Source organism: Dasypus novemcinctus, chromosome 3, assembly GCF_030445035.2.
Source record: "Dasypus novemcinctus isolate mDasNov1 chromosome 3, mDasNov1.1.hap2, whole genome shotgun sequence".
Taxonomy (NCBI): domain Eukaryota; kingdom Metazoa; phylum Chordata; class Mammalia; order Cingulata; family Dasypodidae; genus Dasypus; species Dasypus novemcinctus.
Genome location: NC_080675.1, coordinates 130,996,827 through 131,009,706, shown reverse-complemented (window position 1 = coordinate 131,009,706; position 12,880 = coordinate 130,996,827). Strand labels below are relative to the sequence as shown.

Genomic DNA, 12,880 nt, shown 5'->3' with positions numbered 1-12,880 from the left:
AAGAAAAGATCACTAAGCAAGAGATGAAACAGACAATAGAAGCAGAAATGATCCAGATATTGGAGTTAAAAAGACTTCCAAATAACTATAAATAATATTATTTAAAACAAAGGACAGGTAAATAAGTGGGGAGAAAGTTCATGTTCATAAATAAGAAGACAGTATTTTAAGATGTCAATTTTACCAAATTTATCTATACCTTTGTTACAACCCCAATCAAATTTCCAAGTGGCTTTTTGTTTTTGCTGAAATTAACAAGCTTATTCTAAAATTTATATGGAAAGGCAAAAGACCTAGAATAGCCAAGACAATCCTGAAGAACAAAGTTGGAGGACATATATCACCAGCTTTCAAAGATTACCAGAAAGCTACAGTAATTAAAACTGCATGGCATCAGCAGAAGCAGAAAAAAGTAGACCAAAATGGAAAAGAAGAGAAAGTTCAAGTGTTAAAAAATATATAACAACTGGAACTTGTCTACCTTCCTGGTAGGAGTATACATTGCTTCAACCACTTTGGAAGATCATTTGGCAGTATTTAAGAACTAAGCATACACCAACTTTATGACCCAGCAATTTTACTCCTAGGTACATATGCAAGAGAAATAAGTGAATGCATTAACACACACAAAATAAAACGGATAAGAATGTTCATAGCAGTTTTATTCATAATAGCCTAAACTGGAAACGTCCATTAAGAGTAGAATGGAAACAAATTGTGGCATATTCATACAACGGAAAGCTAAATGTCAATAAAAAAAAGAACTGCTAGGGAAGCAAATGTGGCTCAAGCAATTGGACTCCCATCTACCATATGGGAGGTCCAGGGTTCAATGCTGAGGGCCTCCTGGTGAAGGCAAGCTGGCCTATGTGGTGAGCTGCCCCGTGCAGGAGTGCTGCCCTGCAGAGGAGTGCCAGCCCACACGGAGAGCTGGCACAGTTAAGATGACACAACAAAAAGAGACACAGAGAAGAGATAATAAAAGACACAGCAGACCAGGGAGCTGAGCTGGCGCAAGAGAATGATCACCTCACTCCCACTCTTGAAGGTCCCAGGATCGGTTCCCAGAGCCCCCTAATGAGAATACAACAGGCACAGAAGAAAACACAACGAATGGACACTGATATGGGCAATATTAATGAATCTCACTGACATATATTGAGACAACAAAGCTAGACATACAAGATTACACATTGTAAGATTTCGTTTATATAAAATTCAAGAACAGTTATATAAAACTAGTTATATAAAACTAATCTATGCAATAGAAGTCAGAATATGATTACTTCCAGAGGGAGGGGGCATAACTGAATGGGAACCTTCTGGTACAAAGTGAATTTCTGTACCTTCATCTGGGTGGTGTTACATGGATATATACCTGTGTAAAAATTCTCTGAACCATACAGTTAAGATTTATGTAATTTACTGTACATACATTATATTTCAATAAAACAATATTAAAATAAATAAATAACTGTTTGTTGAATATTCATCTTTTGCATGAAGTCATACCCAAACCCCATGTTTCTGTGTTCTTGGGGTCCTCTGTACATACATCTGTTACAGAACTTTCATTGCACTAAGGATTATTGCTTCAAAACCACCAATGAGATTTTTCTATTTTATCCTCTGCATATACTTGCAAATAGCAAGTAGTAAATAAGCATATATTGACTAACTCAGCTTTCTTCTTTTAGATGGTATATTTCTTCCATATAGAAGAGCAACGCTAACAGGATTTGATTGAAGTCTATTAGAAAATACCATCTGTGATCTGAGCAGGAATTGTAATCTTTTTTTTCCTCATGGGAATAACAACAGGATGCCCTTCTCAAAAGGATGTGGCTAAAAACCAATCATAAAGTGGTTAGAAAACTGGGAATTGGTGAGGAAGAAATCAAAGCAAAGAGGAAGGATCAAAGCTAGAAAATGCAGTCGCTTGGCTCACATGCTCCTGAATCCAGGTCTGAGCTATGTATGAAGAAACTGGAATGCAGTACTTGCCCTGTGAAGGCCACCAGGACCTAATCAATACATGGGACTTGTAGTGTTCTTAGGAAAAATGAGAACAATATATGTCAGAAGTCTAAATCCAACCCCAGAGAGGGAAATGGCACATTGTTCTTTCCCAAACAAAAACTCTACCTGTTTTTGCTGTTTTGCACTACACTCCTTATCCATCAGGAGAGGGTTCTTATATTCTCTTCTAAGAAATCACTTAACTAACACCAAAAAGATAAAATTCTAAAACCTTTGCCAGCAAATGATCAGATTCATGGAATAAGAGGCAGAAAAAAAGATTAGAAAAATACGGGCAAATTAAACCGTCATGGCACTGGGATGGAAGCCAGAAGTCAAGGAGCTTTAGTTCATCTTCTCATCTTCTCTCACTTGATGTGGCAGCCGTTTCTTAATTGTCTCCCTTCCTCTAATCTTACCTCTCCAAAAGCTACAAAAGGAATGAACTTTTACAAACACAATGCTATTCATTCCTGCTTAAAATCCGTGGATGGTAGCCCATCACCTCCAGCCTGAAATGGAAACTTCTTAATGTAACTTACCAGATCCTTCATATCTAAGAACATCCTGGCTCTATGCTCCAGCTACAGTAAACTACCTCCAGTTTCCTTGTCATAGCAAACATATGCCGCATTATATTCACTCATGCCATTAATCTATACAGAACCTCCTATCTTCCCTCCCTTCTTCTCCTGGAGAATTCTACAATCCTATGTCATTGTCTCCACATGGTTGCCCTGACTGCCCACTTTGGGCTGGATACTCCTAGTCTGTGATCCACAATAGCAGACTTAACATCAAGGCCAAAGGATGCATTTTCCCTAAGAGTATGCAGGTAAATCTCTATTCCTTGTTCTCTTTCAGCCTGAAATTCCAGAGCTTAGGTTCAAACCTCTTCACAAATATTCTCTGAATTCGTCTATGATAATACATTCTTCACTCATTACTTCATTTCATTTTTGCTATGCTTATTTTCCCTTTCGGAATTTCATCACCTATGTATTTCACCGTGTTATATTCTATGCATTTTTTTAAAAAGATTTATTTATTTATTTATTTCTCTCCCCTCCCCCCCCCACCCCGGTTGTCTGTTCTCTGTGTCTATTTGTTGCGTCTTCTTCTTTGTCCGCTTCTGTTGTTGTCAGCAGCATGGGAATCTGTTTTTCTTTTTGTTGCGTCATCTTGTTGTGTCAGCTCACCGTGTGTGCGGCGCCATTCCTGGGCAGGCTACACTTTCTTTCACGCTGGGTGGCTCTCCTTACAGGGTGTACTCCTTGAGCGAGGGGCTCTCCTGCACGGGGACACCCCTGCGTGGCACGGCACTCCTTGCGTGCATCAGCACTGTGCATAGGCCAGCTCCACACGAGTCAAGGACGCCCGAACCACTGGGCCAAGTCTGCTGCCTCTATGCATTTTTTTAAATCTTTTTTTTAATCTCTCCCCACCCCCTCTTTGTTTGCACTTGCTATGTCTGTTCGTCTTGTTTGTTTCTTTAGAAGGCACTGGGAACCAAATCCAGGACCTCCAATGTGGGAGGGAGGCCCCTAATCACTTAAGCCACCTCTGTTCCCTGCTTCGTTGGGTCTCTCATCACATTTTTCTTCTTGTGTCTTTTATAGCATCATCTTGTGTCAGCTTGTCACGCCTGCCCATCATACCAGCTCACAGTCTTCTTTAGGAGGCACTGGGAACTGAACCACAGAACTCCCGTGTGGTAGGTAGGAGCCCAATAGCTTGAGCCACATCTGTTTCCCTATTCTATGTTATTTTTTTTTAAGATTTTATTTTATTTATTTAATTTCCCCCCCCTCCCCCGGTTGTCTGTTCTCTGTGTCTATTTGCTGCATCTTGTTTCTTTGTCCGCTTCTGTTGTCGTCAGCGGCACGGGAAGTGTGGGCGGTGCCATTCCTGGGCAGGCTGCACTTTCTTTCGCGCTGGGCGGCTCTCCTTACGGGGCACACTCCTTGCGCATGGGGCTCCCCTACATGGGGACACCCCTGCATGGCATGGCACTCCTTGCCTGCATCAGCACTGTGCATGGGCCAGCTCCACACGGGTCAAGGAGGCCTGGGGTTTGAACCACGGACCTCCCATGTGGTAGACGGACGCCCTAACCACTGGGCCAAGTCCGTTTCCCTCTATGTATTTTTAATATAAAATGCCTTAATACCTTTCTGAGAAAAGGCAGAGTACAAATTAATGATGTTTATAACATGGTCCTCTACCTTAAATATCTGCTCACTATTTATGAAACTTTTCACTTACTGCTATCAGTAAATGTACAGCAATTTATTTACCACATTTTATGTTAAATGCTCTCTGCAAAAGACAAAACTTCAATTGACCTGATTATTTCCTTGTGCGCTCCCAGCTGCTCTGGACTTTAAAGTCTGGATTTTCTCAAAGACCAGGTTGACCTTCCTTGTAGTAGCATCCTCATTATCAGTACTTCTGGAAAAGAGACAGCAGAAAAAAACAATGAGGCATGCAATCACTGGTCTCAGAATGGGTGAACAACATTTCACATCCCATGGCATACATACAACAAGCCCTTTTAGAAGATAAATTGCAAGAGGTGTGGATCAATTAAGGCCACAAACAAAAACAGTGTGGTAAAAATAGCAGGACTGATGGTGTATTTTTCTTCAAATAAATTGTTATATGTTACCATTCAATTTGGAATGAGGGTTCCCATTTCCAAATACGTGAAAGAGACAGTAACTGCTTTCTAAACAAGCTTGGAGAAAACATCTAATGAAAATTTAATGATTTGTCGTTTTGATTCCAATGACTTGTATTCATGCCAATTAAAAAGTTCTCCACCCTGTCTCTCTCCTTCCCTCCTTTCCTCTCACACACATATACACATACTTGTTTTATTTTTCAATCTCACACTAAGAATGATCTAGAGTGATCCTAACTTGTTTAGCCAAGACGGTCAACACAGCACCCTTTGTCTAACCTGCCACAGGTAATGATTAGATAAAGTTTCATTAATTTCTACCACACCAGCCTGCCCACTGGGGGGAGAAAAAAGATTTAAAAATAAATTTTCCTTACTAGGCACCTCAAGCTAAAATCTACCTCATTAGTATCTCAATAAATAATGAGCCCAAAAAAAGGAATTTAAGGAAAACTTTTTAAAAATCAAAAGTTCTTTTACCTTAATCTACCTTTCACAGGGAGATAAAAATAACTAGTTCTTAGCTAAAAGACTCTTTCATTTCTTTTATTTTCCCCTTTTTTTGGAAACACAGGCCTCATCTTATATATTAAACCTGAACATTTTGTCAGCTTTATAATACCAACAAATAATTACAAGGCACAATTAAAAAAACATATAGTGTTTGGATATCTATGAGTATTTGCCAAGTAACTTTCAGTCATGTCAGGCTATAAAGCTTTTCTTCGTTTTTAATCATATCTGATGAGAGAACTGAAACAGAAACTTCAAATTCCTTGTCTAGAGTTCCAGAGCAGTTAGTATCTATGTAAGCACAGAAAACCAGATTACTCAAACTCAATATCCAAGATTAGTATGGAAAACACTGCTTTTAAATGACTCACACATGCTTTTTAAAATAAGAAAAGCAGGGGCTCCTGGCCAATGTTTCATTTGTAACCTTTAATAAGGGAAGGATGATTACTACTGGGTACCTGGAAGAAATCAAGATGAGAGCAGGCTCAATTCAAAACTGAATACTAGCCATTGTTTCTATTGCTGGGTTTGTTTTTAAAAGAAAAAAGGGTTATTTAAAAATCTATTCATTTTTGATTTTTAAAGTATGACATGCTTCCCTCCATTCCCCTCCCAGCCTCCTACTCCACCCCTCCCCCGCCCCCCCAAGTGGAAATGCTGTTAAGGAAACTTCAGCTCACACCAGCAGGAAAGGCGGTGAAACACAAGGCCTAGAAAAGGAAATTAGGACCACCACCAAAAGTATAATACTTCGTTCCTTAAGGAAAACCACTAACCCTTCTTTGAGGTAATTGTAAAGTATCTGCTTGGCTGTCTCCTCATTGGTTTGCTGAGTGAGTTCTTGCTGGCCTTTTAACAGATCCGGTGTGGCCTGGAACAGAACGTCCATGATTAGAGCACAAGGGCTTCGTTTCTAGGAAGAAGGCAAAACCCTGAAGCAGAGGCTTCCAAACACATTCCCACTTTCCAAAAATGATTCCTCAGGTAAAAAGCCTAATTACAACTAGCTCCACTACTTACTAGCTATGTAACCCTGAGCAAGTTAATTTTCCTCATTTCAATTTTCTCATCTGTATATTGGGGATATGAGCATCTACCTTCCTAGGTTCGGTGCAAGCCTGTAATATATAACAAACAGTGCCATCGCTATCACTTTTTAATTATTATCATTATTATTTTTAACTATTACTACAAATAAACTAACATACCACTTAATTTCCAAATTAACCTAATTTGTCAGACCTGAAGTTAACCTAATGACTCAATTAAAGAATGAAAATGGATATATCCACACAAACCTAAACATTGAGCCTCTGTGTAGAAGTGATATCTGCATACTTTCAGATTTCACACATACAGAAATAGAAAAATCAGGCCTCTCTCTAGTATCTGACAGATTACATTACAGACAAGACCACAGCAGGAATCTAGTTGCATCTGAATTAACCCTGGAAACCATACACTTGGCAGTAGGACATACTCTGTGAAGAAAAGCCCTACATTTTTGGGACTTGAAGTTGTCCCAAATGATACTGCAGGGACAGATGCAGGACATTATATATCCTGCCATACCCACTGAATGGACTGGGAGAGAGTGTAAACTACAATGTAAACTATAATCCATGTGGTGCAGCAGTGTTCCAAAATGTATTCACCAAATGCAATGAATGTGCCACAATAGTGAAAGAGGCTGTTGATGTGGGAGGAGTGGGGGGTGGGGAGTGGGGGTATACGGAACTTCTGATATTTTTTAATGTAACATTTTGTGTGATCTATGTATATATTTTTTTTTAATTTTAAAAAAAAAGAAAAGCCCTAAAAAAATCAGATGGGTAATGACTGGTTCAAGATCAAGAATGTGTATTCCTACAGCCTCCTGCAGCATGGGTTTATCATTTAGAAGAAGAAAAGCAAAGAAAAAGAATCACACTAGTATTACCTGAGTATCTGGAGTGGAAGGAAACGCCTTCACTGAAATCTTCTTGGCACCTGTATCAGGCAAAGTGGCTGCTGCCCGATTCTGCAACATCACTGTAGCAGTGGCTGTTTTTATTTCCTCCTCCTTTTTACTCTGTGCTGGGAGGGAGGATGCACGTACCATTGTACTTTGTTGACTACCCTTGTTGTCTCCAGCTCTTCCATCTTTGTTCTGCTGGGGAGGCCTGGGGTGAGCACCATGAGCACCTGGAGTTGCTCCCTGCAGCTTTGCAAAGGTCCGGCCCATGCTCTGTCTCCCACGTGGCTCCTGGGAGGATGTTTTCTGCGGGCACACTTGGGAAGGTCGGAGGAGGTGTTCGCTTGACTTGCCCAAGTTCCGACTAAATTCATTTAGGTATTCTGAGTTCCCTTCAAGACCAAAAGGAAAGGCACTATCCACACTTCTGGACCTTTTCCTATCATCTGGATTGATTCTGTTTCGCTTCCCAGATCTGCCTCTCCTCTGCAGCCCGGGTTTTTGATCAAATTTTTCGATTAACTGATCCACACCAGGAATCGATCCCGTATCAATATCCCGCCCAGTTCCCGGCAAGAAGGGAATATACCTTCTATTTTCATGACGATTCACATTGTCAGCATGGATGGCACATTCTTGATCATCAAGTAAAAATCTGTACAAAGAGTTGGCTGAAGTGGGAGTTGTCGATGACGAGGAGGATCTCCGTGACCGAGATCCATCCAGCACGGGTCCCACTGAATCTTGTCGCCGGAAGGGAAGAACATCTGGCCTGGTTTTCTTGATTTCTTGGTGGATGTGCAGGTTGTGGGCAGTTAGGGATCTCTCACCACGTGAAAGGGCCTCCTCCACCACCCCTTCCTTAGTGCGGCTCTGAACATTTACACACACTGAGGTCTGCTTCTTGGGGTCATCTATGACCACAGAGCTGCATAAGCGAATGGCTGTCACACTGGATTTGGGCGGGTCTTCCAGGGGAGGGCTTGTGGGCTGGGAATTGCTAGGTTTGGGAAAGCAAGCCCAAGGCTTCTTATCACTGGTACCTTCTGCTGTTAAAGTTTTTAGCCAATTATCCTCAGAAGGAGTTTGGTGATTTTGTAAGTTCAACTCATTCTTCTCAGGGTTGTAGGGCTGCAAAAGTTCTGGATGCCTCTGAAAGTTCAGCATATGGGATGGCTTCGTTGGCCCTTCTTTGCGCTCTAGAACTCCATTCTTGCCCTCGTGGAGGGAAGGCGGTTTCAAGATTACTGGGCTGTGTGGGGCATATGGGTTTTCCGGGAATGGCAAATCTTCAGTACTGTCCTCCTCTAATGCAGACCCATTGCTGGAATGGAGAGGAAGGTTATCTATCACTGGAGATGGAAATGGTGACCCATTTTCAGAAAAAGATGTGCCTGCTAGACAGCGCTCCGTGTTGTTCAGGACTATGTAGGGGTGGCCATCAATGCCTTGTACCCTAATACTGACACCATAGGAGCCTGCCTTAGGGTGCTGGGAATTCCTTGATTTTTTGGTTTCATCACTTGCTAGTCTCAGGTGGACACCGTATTCCTGCTGCACATGTTGATATTCACCGAAATACAGCTCCATGGTTCCCTGTTCCAGCTATCAGAGAAAGACAGGGTAAAAAGAGAACATTAAGCTAGAATTACATCTGTTTAAAGGAAGATTATAGCAATTACAAGGGGGAAACTTCAAAGTTCAAAGAAAACAATACCTTAAACAGCAAGGGCACTTCAGAACCAAAAGCTGAACGGCAACTAACCCCTGCTCATCCAAACAGGACTTTCTGGATGCCCCTGAGTCCCCGTGACCAACGTGTTTGGCAACACAGGGCTTGAACTCTGGCCTTAAAGTGAACAACAGGTGCACTGACCTGACACCTTTGGCATAATAGCATCCAGGCCGTTCTGGCTACACTCTTTTCTCTTGGTTGGTTTCCTCACACTTCATGCTGTTTATTTTTAACCAACAAAATATTCCAGTTACCAGCATTTAAGGACAAGTTATTTTTCCCTGAAAATAATTAAGAGCTAAGGAATTCTGATGCTCACCATTTTTCTCTTTTTTCTTATATGGCTAATTTCCTGGTCAAAACAACACTTTCAGCCTATTTTGTGTACAATCTTGTTTTGAAATCTAAAACACTATTTATTTGGACATACTATTTAAAACTTCTTTTACTTTAGTAAATCAACTATTTATTAGCCCATCAGTGAGAACACATGATTAAATGATTAAAAATAATTCTCAAACTCTTTTCTTACCAAAAGAGTTCAAGTAGCGTATATTGATCTGGAAAATGCTATTTTAAAAAACTGAAGATTCAGGCTTTCTATTTTATGATAAGTTATTGTCTTCACCTTTTTGGTATAGCACCTGTATTAGTCAGCCAAAGGGGTGCTGATGCAAAATACCAGAAACCGGTTGGTTTTTATAAAGGGTATTTATTTGAGGTAGAAGCTTACAGTTACCGGGCTGTAAAGCCTAAGTTACTTCCCTCACCAAAGTCTTTTGCCACATGTTGGAGCAAGATGACTGCTGACATCTGGCAGGGTTCAGGCTTCCTGGGCTCCTCTAATCCCAGGGTTCATTTCTCTCTGGGCTCAGCTCCTCTATTTTCTCCACAAGGTCAGCTATAGACTATGCTTTTCTCTAGGCTTTGCCTCTCTCCACAAGGCCAGCTGTAAACTACCAGGCGACCAGCTCTGTCTCTCCCCAGGGCTTCTGCTGTGTCTAAGGAGCCCTCTCTATTTCTCTGTGTGCTTACTTCCCAGAACTCCAGCTCAAGACTCCAGCATCAAAGCTCCAACTCTGTCCTTTGCCATGTCTTTTATCTGTAAGTCCCCACCCACCAAGGGGTGGGGACTCAACACCCTACTAACAAGGCCCAATCAAAGCCTTAATCATAACTTAATCACACCCAGGTACAGACCAGTTTACAAACATAATCCAATTTCTATTTTTGGAATTTATGAACCATATCAAACTGCTACAGTACGTTTGTCATGTGACTGAACACGGACCACCAGGCTTGACACCTACTCTGCCCCATACTGAGGTACCCTCACCAGAAATTCACTTCTATCTCCAGAAAAGTTCAACAGGAAAGGAGACCCAGGAGGAGCGGTAACAACTGGTCACAGATAACTGCTGGTTAATTTCTTTCACCACTAGGAGTCTTCTGGAGTGTTCTTTCTATTTTGGGGTCAATATGATAGCATATTTCCTAAGAACATCATCTATTTGATCTACATTTTCAAAAGTTTCACACAGAATTTTGCCAACTATAAATCATTTCATTTCCTCTGTATCTGCTACTATTTTTAAAGATTTATTTTTTAATCCCCGTCCATTGTCTGCACTCTGTGTGCATTAGCTGTGTGTTCTTCTGTGTCTGCTCATCTTTTCTTTAAACAGCACTGGGAACTGATCCCGTGACCTTCCAGAGTGGGAGAGACGTGCTCAATCTCTTTCACCACTTCAGCTCCCTGGTCTGCTGCATCTCTTGTTGTCTCTCCGTGTCTCTTTTTGTTGTGTTATCTTGCTGTGCCAGCTCTCCACTCAGGTCAGCTTGCCGTGCAGGCCAGCTTGCCTTCATCAGGAGGTCCCAGGAATCGAACCCTGGACCACCCATATGGTAGACGGGAGCCCAATCGCTTGAGCCACATCCGCTTCCCTGCTACTATTTCTTTTAACCTAACTTTGTGTTTTCTCCCCAATTTTTTTGATGAGGCTAGCTAATCAAATATGTGTGTGTATAAGCATGTGTGTGTAGATACAATTTTTAATTGTTGTTCCACTAAAGAATAAGATCTAAGATTTAGATTTATCAATCACTTCTTTTTTTAATTTTCTAATTCATTGAGTTCTAGGTTGACCTTTATTATTTCCACCTGCCTTCCTTTATTTCATTTTCTTGTTCTGTTTCTAACTTCTGAACTTGGATACTTCAACTGTTTGTTTTCATTTTTTAATTACATCACATAAATTGTGATATTTGTCAATTAAGAATGGGATCCTACTAACAAAGACACCAAAAACAGCTTAAAAAGTTAGGATTTTTTTTTTCTCCAGAGGTAGGAAGTTGAGGCTGCAATGAACTCTACCTCCATGTGACCTATGAGGAATACTTCTTTTCATCTTTCCACTCATCCCTCCTGAGCATGAACTAGACTACATATGATCCCAAAATGGCTAATCCAGGTTCACATATACAAAAGGTTCAGGTGAGTTAACCTTCTTTTTTAAGGAACTTTCCAAGAAGCCTCACCCACCAATAATTCCTTACATCTTATTGGCCAGAACATAATCAGTTTCTGCCACAGTAATGTTTCTATTATTTTCTAGATTGTCATCAATTTGTGGCTTTAATTTCTTCTTTGACCCAAGAGTTGTTCTGAAGAAAATTTGTTTCATATCCAATATTTTTGTTATTGTCCTGATTATTTGAGTTCAGAAGATCTTTTTTTTTTACATGTTCCTAATTTCTAAATTTACTGTATTATGGTCAGAAAATGAAGTCTCTACTATTTCTTTTTTTTTTTTTTTAAGATGCATTGAGGTTTCCTTTGTGGGCAGAAACTATGGATGATTTTTGCATTGTCTCACCAATTTCAATTATTTCATTGTCTCTACTTGCAATTTTATCAAAGTTATGCTAACATTCTTAAGTAACTTAATTTTTAATCAAAGTAAATCAAGACATCATGAAACCTGCACTTTCTAACTCTACCCATTCCCAAATCCTGATCACATTTCCCAGAGGCAACTAATTGCAGATTTCAGCTCGAACTTCTAGTGCTTACCTCCATGTTGCCGTAAGTAACATGTCAGATTGCAATTTCTTGGCTTATCAGTTTTACATAGCTAGTGATTTCCTCTTACGATAATTGACACACCATATGTAATTCCATTTCTCATTCTACTAAACTCCCAATAATAAAATCAAGAACCAATTGTTGGGGAGTGGATGTAGCTCAAGAGGTTGAACTCTTGCTTCCATATACAAAGTACGGGTTCAATCCCCAGTACCTCCTAAAAACAAAACGAACAAACAAATGAAAAAAACAACTCTCAGTGGGTTGCAAATATAGCCAGGAGTTGAGCATGTATGAGGTCCTAGGTTCAATCCCCGGTACCTTCTTTAAAAAAAAAAAAAAAGAACCAATCGTTGACATTATGATGATTATGTAAATATAGAGCCAAGTTGTATGCTACTGTCGTCTTTTCTTTTACAAAACTTTTAGCTTTCCAAGAGTTAAAATTCGACTACTTTTTTACTGCCTAGTTTTCCTGTATCCTTCCACAAGCTATATAACCTGTTATATGCTTGCCCACATTAATTTCCAGATAATCAAAACCCCAGATAATTGGGTCATCTTTTCCCCTGGTGACCTCCTCCCTGCAGTCCTCCATCCACCTGTCCTATCTTAGGGTCTAGTTGCTTTCTCCTTTTTGCTGCTATCTTGTTTTCTGAGTTTCATGTTTTCCTCTTTCTTGGTTTATCCAGATGGTCAGAGGAAGCACACCTTCAATAGCTTTCTAAAAGACCCAAGGGAGTAAATTTTTTGAGTCCTTGTATTTTGGGTAATATCTTTATGCTTACTTTTGAATGATACTAAGTATATAGCTGGGTATAGAATCTAGGTTAGAAATAATTTTCCCTCTGGTTTTTGAAAGTATTATTCCATTATCTCCTAGCTTTA

At 40.3% G+C, this 12,880-nt stretch overlaps 1 protein-coding gene across 3 annotated transcripts in view; it reads right to left on the bottom strand.

The window, feature by feature from the left end:
- Positions 1-12,880, bottom strand: part of CGNL1 (cingulin like 1) — a 182,149-nt gene that overhangs the window by 111,453 nt on the left and 57,816 nt on the right. For all 3 annotated transcript variants that reach the window (XM_058294261.1, XM_058294259.1, XM_058294262.2), the window contains exons 2-4: positions 7,158-8,777; positions 5,995-6,089; positions 4,365-4,470 (exon numbers count right to left, since the gene is read on the bottom strand). In XM_058294261.1, the coding sequence (XP_058150244.1) occupies positions 4,365-4,470; positions 5,995-6,089; positions 7,158-8,762 (1,806 nt within the window). In that variant the 5' untranslated portion in view covers positions 8,763-8,777. The remainder of the gene's footprint in view (positions 1-4,364; positions 4,471-5,994; positions 6,090-7,157; positions 8,778-12,880) is intronic.